General features: G+C 37.2%; 1 protein-coding gene and 2 long non-coding RNA genes across 3 annotated transcripts; 1 reads left to right on the forward strand and 2 right to left on the reverse strand.

Annotated features, from left to right (window-relative positions):
* LOC133718643 (uncharacterized) lies at positions 1-1,365 on the reverse strand. Its single transcript, XR_009850440.1, has 2 exons — positions 1,329-1,365; positions 1-356 (listed from the first exon to the last, which is right to left on the reverse strand). It is a non-coding gene; the product is annotated as an uncharacterized LOC133718643 (long non-coding RNA).
* A 1,515-nt stretch (positions 1,366-2,880) lies between these two features.
* On the forward strand, positions 2,881-4,214 carry LOC133715239 (uncharacterized). Its single transcript, XR_009848965.1, has 3 exons — positions 2,881-3,136; positions 3,294-3,364; positions 4,076-4,214. It is a non-coding gene; the product is annotated as an uncharacterized LOC133715239 (long non-coding RNA).
* Positions 4,215-4,639: 425 nt separating this feature from the next.
* LOC133715238 (NAC domain-containing protein 2-like) lies at positions 4,640-7,118 on the reverse strand. The gene is made up of 4 exons (XM_062141657.1): positions 6,448-7,118; positions 5,620-6,353; positions 5,272-5,514; positions 4,640-5,165 (listed from the first exon to the last, which is right to left on the reverse strand). The coding sequence occupies exons 1-4, from the start codon at positions 6,611-6,613 to the stop codon at positions 4,863-4,865; spliced, it is 1,446 nt and encodes a 481-aa protein (XP_061997641.1). The 5' UTR covers positions 6,614-7,118; the 3' UTR covers positions 4,640-4,862.
* Between the last annotated feature and the right edge of the window lie 398 nt (positions 7,119-7,516).

Raw genomic sequence — 7,516 nt, forward strand, 5'->3', positions numbered from 1 at the left:
TAAAAATGCTACTACAATCAAGAAAAAAAATCATATTCAATGATACAAAAAGTATCCAAGGTTCAATAATGATATAACTATGTAAAAAGCTAATTCCATATGTGTAAAAAGTCACTAATATAGTTGTGAAAATCAATTACAATAGTTGTATAAAGCTGCCGTCAATCTTGTAATGCTACTGTCATTTTTCAATAGTGACGTCCTAATCCCATAGGCATAATATTGCCACCTTCAGCACAAGACTTCATTTCAACACTTCTTGGTTAGCCGAATAATCTCTTGGCCAATGGAGACTTCAATATCCAAATTCACATGATTTTCGAAATCTATTACTACAAATGCAAAAGGGAAGAATTCTGCAAGAACAAAGATACAATAAAATATTAGTTATGAAATAAAAATACTATAACACACGTATACTACCAGACACGTACAAAGCTACTGACATAGGTACATAAAGATACTATAAAACAGTTACAAAGCTACTGGACCAGTAATAAAAAGCTACTGACATAGGTACATAAAACTACTATAAAACAGTTACAAAGCTACTGGACCAGTAACAAAAAGCTACTAACATAGGTACAGAAAACTACTATAACACATGTATAAAGCTACTGAACCAGTAATAAAAACCTACTAACATAGATACTGATTACACAAAACTAGCTCATTATACATGTTGATAGTGTGAAACAAATCCCAAACAAGAAATGCTAGGGTTATGAAAGCACAGCAAGAAGAAAAATGAATTTCATTCATAATCATGTTTTTCCAATTTAATAAGCTATTAAGAAAAGACCACTTGAAATCAATCAAAATGAAAACAAAGAAATTACTAACATTAGATTGAAAAGATACTAATATAGGGATAGAAAGCTACTATAACTATGTTGAAAGCCCACTATAGCAACTATAGAGAGATACTGACTAAAACTAAAAACCTACTGACATCAGCTTGAAAGTATACTAACATAGGGATAGAAAACTACTATCACTATGTTGAAAAGCCACTATAACAACTTTAGAGAGCTACTGAATTGAAATCAATCAAAATTAAAACTAAAAACCTACTAACATCAGCTTGAAAATATACTAACATAGGGATAGAAAGCTACTATTACTACTAACGTAGGGATAGAAAACTACTATCACTATGTTGAAAAGCCACTATATATAACAACTTTAGAGAGCTACTGAATTGAAATCAATCAAAATTAAAACTAAAAACCTACTAACATCAGCTTGAAAATATACTAACATAGGGATAGAAAGCTACTATTACTAGATATTCCATGTAATCTAATTGGGCCGTAGTGATTAAATACCTAGATATTCCATTCACTAGTACTCAAGTGAAGAGTATATTACTGCCATAGTCGATTATAAAAACTCTCGGTACCTTTATTTGTCAAATCTGAACTACACTACAGCCATAGACACAAATTTAAAGCATATACCTCTACTGTTTCGGTCCTTCACCATACACAACTGAAAAATGAACCTAATTTTAAAAACCAGAACATCAAAACCTCTCAAATCAAAAACTTCCATTCAAAACTTACTCCGTTCAAAACCTAGTGGATCAATTTGTACAAAATGGACTTTATCGATCTGAAAACAATTTCATACATATCAACAAGCATAAATCCACAAAATGCAGCCACACATGCACAGAATTCCAATATAGATCAAATCAAACCAACAGAAATATCTCAGTCACTTACCAACACAAATCAAATTGGGGAAAACACTTACCGTAGGGCGACCGGCAGGAACGAGGGCTGCGACGGAAACGCCGAGCTTCTCCTGGAGTTGATCAACGAGGCTGGAGATGTCCGCATTCCAAAACGACGCGTTTCCTCTTCCTAAGAAGGTTCTCAGTGCACGCCGACGCCGGAACACGAAACGGACTCCGTGAGAGCGGTTATGGAGAGTAGAGACGGCTTGACGTGTAGATCGTCAGACAGGGAGAGTGGCGAATTGGAAACGGAGCAAAGGCGTTGGAAGCGAGGAAGCCTTGTCGGAGTCAAAAATGGTTGAGACGGTGAGGGCTGAGTTGTTATTGATTTGGGTTTGAGATTTGGATTGGAGAAAAGAGAGAGATTGATCTGATTTGAATTGATGGTGAGGGCAAAATGGGTATAACATAAAAATAATTTGATAGTTTTAACCCTTAAAGTGGTCTTCTGTGTACAAAAAATATGAAGTGGCCTTATGACTAATTAAAGTTTTAAAATAACACTTGTGTGTAATTTTCTATAAAAAAATTGCTTATTAAACAAAAAGTTATTTTTATTTTTATTTTTTGAAAAAAAAAAGTTATTCATAATTTCATAAATAATAAAAAAAAAAAATTTATCAGATAAACAACTTAAATACTACAACTAGTCTTTCATGAGTTGAACTCACAACCTCCCACTTTCAAATGGGAGACTATGCCACTAGACCAAATGGTACTGCGCATAATAAACATTTTTTAGAGAAATTACTAAAACAAACTTTAAAAAAAAAAAAACTAATAAAAACTCAAACAAAATATTATAGACACAAATAAAGTATAAAAAAAAGTAAAAAAAGCCGATTGACACTATGCATGCAATAACCCAATATTTGGTAAACTCGGCCAGAAAAAAGGAAATGGGAAAATTAATGGGCCTAGAGACTTGGGTTTAACCCAAGATTTCAAGAAAACTAGCCGAAAACCCAAATACAGAGACGAAGCTGAAAAAAAACCAAGATAGAAGATCACACTTAGGCCTTTGCCTATTCACAGTGCCCAACAAAAATCCAAAAAAAAAAAAAAAGTTACAATCTTTGTTGAATTGTGAAAATGAAAAGGTAGAAGAAACCAAGATGAAAGCTTACTAAGGGCTTGTACTTAGCCTATTCACAGAAATAGAAACCCTTTTTGTTGGGCACTGTGAATAGGCTAAGTGCGATCTTCTATCTTGGTTTCTTCTTCATTTTCATTTTCACAATTCAACAAAGATTGAAACTTTTTTTTTTTCTCTCCCTTTTGTTTTGTTTTGTTGGGCACTGTCAGATTATAAGGATTGTTTTGATTCTGCACAAGAAGAAAGCTTATACCCATTTGCTCTATAATGTGATTGACTCGCAAGCTCCCGCCTTTCAGGTACTGAAATCAGTTTTGCTTATTGCTTTCACAGATTTTTGCTTCTGGGGTTTTGAGTAATGGTGATTTGTTGACACAACTATGCAAGGATTATTGTGAAAGTCAGCTTTGGGGTTTCTTCTATTGAATGCTTGTTTCCATTCTAATCCTTTTACAGGTCAGGAGATGTTCCTCTGTGATTTTGACCATTGATTTATTCGTATGATCCTCCAACACTGGCACTCAAAGGTTAGATGATAAAGTATTTTACAGTTTTCAATTTCAATATTTATGTCACTATTTGTCCTCCTTTCTAAGAATTAGAGGCATGTATATAATGTGAGTTCAAACAGAAACAGGGAAAAATATATACAAAATTCCATTGAACGTTAAAGCTTCACAACGAACAGCATCTACAAGAATTATAGGGTAATAGTGTAATACAATCAAAAGCGATCTAATGCGTGATACAATATTTGGTTTTAGGCATGAGGTGTTCAGACTTAGTCTGAAGGCCTCTCTATGACCTTTAATTGTATTCATACATCTTGGAAATGACTGTAACCAGACAGAATACTGCTGTCTGATTATTACTAATATATCTTTAAGACTCCAGCAACCATTTAGCAGCAGGTTTCTTTTGTTAAACTGCTTCCTGATAGCGACTATACAGAAGTTGTGTTGCCCATAGTGGCCTCTTAGGCTAGAACTGTTGGCTGCCAGCTTTGTATTGCTGCCAGCTTTGAACTGGTGTCTGCTTCCAGGACTTTCAGTTTCTTCTGGAGCAGATAAACAGCAGTATTAGCCTCTGCAGCTTCACTACCTATAAACAGAAACCAGATTTAGTTAAGGCTGTAGCAAATAGCCTCTTCAGTGTAATATTTTATTTAATGCAAGAAAGATATTCTTTAGTGTTATCAGATTGTTTATCTCACCTTGGCTTGTGATGCTGCTCTGCAGTCGGATTCTTCTAGGAGCACCTCCCCTGTTTGACTCAATGACTGGATATTGGATGATATTGATGTTTTGCGTATGTCCTTTGATCTTAAGGACATACTAATTGCCGACTATTTGTTTAATGAACAACTATTGGTGATCCTGGGCATTCACTATTGGGGATCTGAAGAAAGGGATGTGGATAGTTATGTCCTTTGATTTTAGGACATTTGAAAACCATGGATATGAGGAACAAATATTGGTACTTCGGTTGACACGATGTTTGATCAGAGGAAGGAATATTGGTACTTATATTGACAAGATGATCTGAGGAATGAATATAGGTAGTAATGTTGACAGAGGAAGCTCCACCTCCAAGGAACTGCTTATGAGAAGAGACACCTTTTTTTGCCTGGACTCGTCACAATCAGTGAAGGGTAGACTTCCGGATGGCATTTGAACCATATGCATTCGCCGGTCTCACTTTCAACCAAAAGTTCACTGGGGGACGCTGTGACACCAGCAATGCCTCCCCCACTCCCAAAAGAAAAAGAAAAGAGAAACAGGTATAGACTAGTTGCAGCTGTCTTGAGTTGTAATAGAATGCCAAAACGATTAAGAAGTTTCCAAAGCCTCCAGACAAGAAATGCAGAAAAGCTGCGATTGTATGCCAATCAACACAGCTGAGCATTTCATATAACTTGGAGATCTTTGAATCATTTGTAGGAGAATATCACCGACTGAATAATGTAAGTTAGAGACACATTATTACTGAGGCCTCCTTTGATATTCTCCTATAAATAAAGGTTGATCAGCTACGCTGGAGCTTTGCTCCAATGGCTGATGCAGAATAATCGTTTACCGATCCATGTACTACTTCGGTGTTTCTGTCACTGGTTACTCCTCTACCTCCATCAATAACTGTATGTAGGAACTGTGCGAGAGAAGAGTCAATACCTTCGTATGAAGATAGTAAATCATCCAACTCAATGAAATTATTGTCATCGGAAAAATCTCTCGGTCCTCCGTTTATTGATGTTAATGTATAATCGTAATCCTTTAGCAGAAATGAATCAAATTCTGATCCCAGATTTGCTCCTAGTTGAGAATATCCCTGAATTAACAAATGCAGAAAGAGTTAAGTTTGGATTCACTTCTTTTGTTGCAGCATATTTAGAAGTTCAAATAAAAAGTTGTTAAAAGAGCATGCTTATTCTCACCTCTGGAATCATATTTGCGGCTTGATTTTCAGAACTGGATGTGATGTTGCTTACTAATTCGTCGTTATCATTGGTTGAGATATTATTCTTCTTCGTAAGAGAAGGGTCATTATCCTCAAATGGATATGTCCTCTTACGACATTCATCATTATGGATATTGGTGGTATGCATCGGTGACTGATGCAGTTGAGGTGGTGCAGGCGGATGAAAGAGTGAATCCAGATTTTCTGGGTCATCTAGTAGCTGTTTCATGACAAACAAGAAAGTGTGAGGTAACATTTTCATTATACTTTTGTGCTCCATATTGAAAATTTCATAGAAGAAATCAAAATGCAAGTTTGTTCTGACCTCTTCAATCATATCAGATGAATTGCTTCTATCAGGTTGGCGTTCAACAGCGGTTGAAGGATCATTCTTATCTATACGACAAGGATCAGTTTGCGTGCCTTCAAATTCATGCGGATTGCCAATGGGATTGTGAAGAATTTCTTCCACCTCCTCTAAAGTCAGGTATTCCTCTTCTTCTGTAATCATACCACCACCAGTTTCATCATCATTTCCACTGGGAATTGGAACAACATTTACCAGCTCTTCCGATGCCCAGTTTTCTTTTGCTTGATTTTCAACATTGGAGGCCATACTGCAGCTACTGCTACCTCGATCGCAGAATGGGGCATCCTTATCATAATCAGAGTTGTCTGACTTGTACTTCAAGCAGCAGACAACAAAGTCCCCTATCTGCTTAGGAGGATCAGAATGTGCCTGAATGAGATAATACTCATGAATAACCCAGCTGGTCTTCTGGGATTTCGGCACTCCACGTTTGTAGAAGGTCAAGGTCCTCTTTCTCCCAATCACAGCTTTGGAGCCGGGGGCCTTGATTGCACGGTCCTTGCCTGTGATCTTCCAAAACCCTTCCCCTGTAGTCCTGTTGGAGCGAGTGCTGTTGTTGTACTTGTAATCACGCGGAGTGAAGAAGTACCACTTTCCTTGATTGTCCCAAGACACTTCCCTTGCAAACCAAAAGAAGAAGAAAAAGAAAAATTTCCTGCCCAGACTTTCCGCCCTTGTGAACGCCAGTTCTGCAAAAATGCAACACAATACACATGACTTTCCTTATCATCATGATCATTAACAGTTGAAATTGATGGTGTTCTGGTTCCGGAGATGGTTTACCTGGCAATTCGCGAGGCTCGTGCTTGCACACATCGATTTCAGGGATGATGGTAGTGATCTGGGAGTCCTTGCACTGATTCTTCTCCTCCAAGTAGTGACTAAGCAGCTCCTCGTCGGAGGGATGGAATCGGTATCCCTTCGGAACTGTGAAGCCGCCGCAGCTCATCTCTTCCACTTTGAATAGCTGATTTTGATCAGTTTTGTTTTTGCTCTGAAGTGCAGAGGAAAGAGTGAGGTTTTATATATAATGTCAAGTGCTCTTTGAGCTGAAAGTCCTGAGCTTTGGAAGCAAGTTCAACTGTATGGAATGACATGAGTCAAAAGTGGGATCCCACGTGTGACGAGTAACGACCAAACACGTGTTAATTTTTACATTTTCTTTGTCCTTTTAAGGGAATCTCATTTATCTTTACCCGCTCTTAGAAGTTCAGCCTCCCTCTGGTGGCAAGGCCCTTTGTTATCCATTTGAGACTTGGAACATTCAGGAACATTGGCCAAAAAATTGGAGAAATTTTTGTTGGGAATATTCTAGAGTCTCAGTGAATAAAAGTTTTATTCTTCCTTATGCTTATTGTTAATGCCAATTTCGGTAACGAGTCAATGAGAAGTGGGGTTGTTTTCTTGAATTGGAACTATCTTTTCTATTAGAAATTACTGTGGAGACATTTCTGTGGGGAGCAGTCATAACAGCCCCTTCTCAACATCGTAGCATAACTCCAGCAAATCCCAAACCAATCTCAAAATCAAACAAAGCTGGTACCTGTTACGCATCCCAATCCTTTCAATTGATCTATTACAATCGTTTGCTTCACTTCTCTTTTCATAAGTAGCAGATTAGACAAGCTCCTAACCCCTCACAATGCCGAGGGACTTTATATCGGAAGTGCCTTCAATAAAATGTGTTTTTGATTTTTTAGTTTTAACTGGGGAACAATCTGCATTTGAGCAATAGACTTCCTCTTCAAATAAACAAGACTAACGATCGAAACAGATTTGAATTACCTGGCGAAAGACCCAAATTCATGATGAAATGAAGACCGGAAATAAAAAAACAGCAAGCTGGTTAATG

This window comes from Rosa rugosa, chromosome 6 (assembly GCF_958449725.1).
Source record: "Rosa rugosa chromosome 6, drRosRugo1.1, whole genome shotgun sequence".
NCBI lineage: Eukaryota > Viridiplantae > Streptophyta > Magnoliopsida > Rosales > Rosaceae > Rosa > Rosa rugosa.

Coding starts and splice junctions, on each gene's coding strand:
- LOC133715238 (XM_062141657.1), bottom strand. CDS start 6,613: ATGAGCTGCGGCGGCTTCACAGTTCCGAAGGGATACCGATTCCATCCC. Junction 6,354..6,447: donor CGAGCCTCGCGAATTGCCAG/GTAAACCATCTC, acceptor GCATTTTTGCAG/AACTGGCGTTCACAAGGGCG. Junction 5,515..5,619: donor CATCTGATATGATTGAAGAG/GTCAGAACAAAC, acceptor GTCATGAAACAG/CTACTAGATGACCCAGAAAA.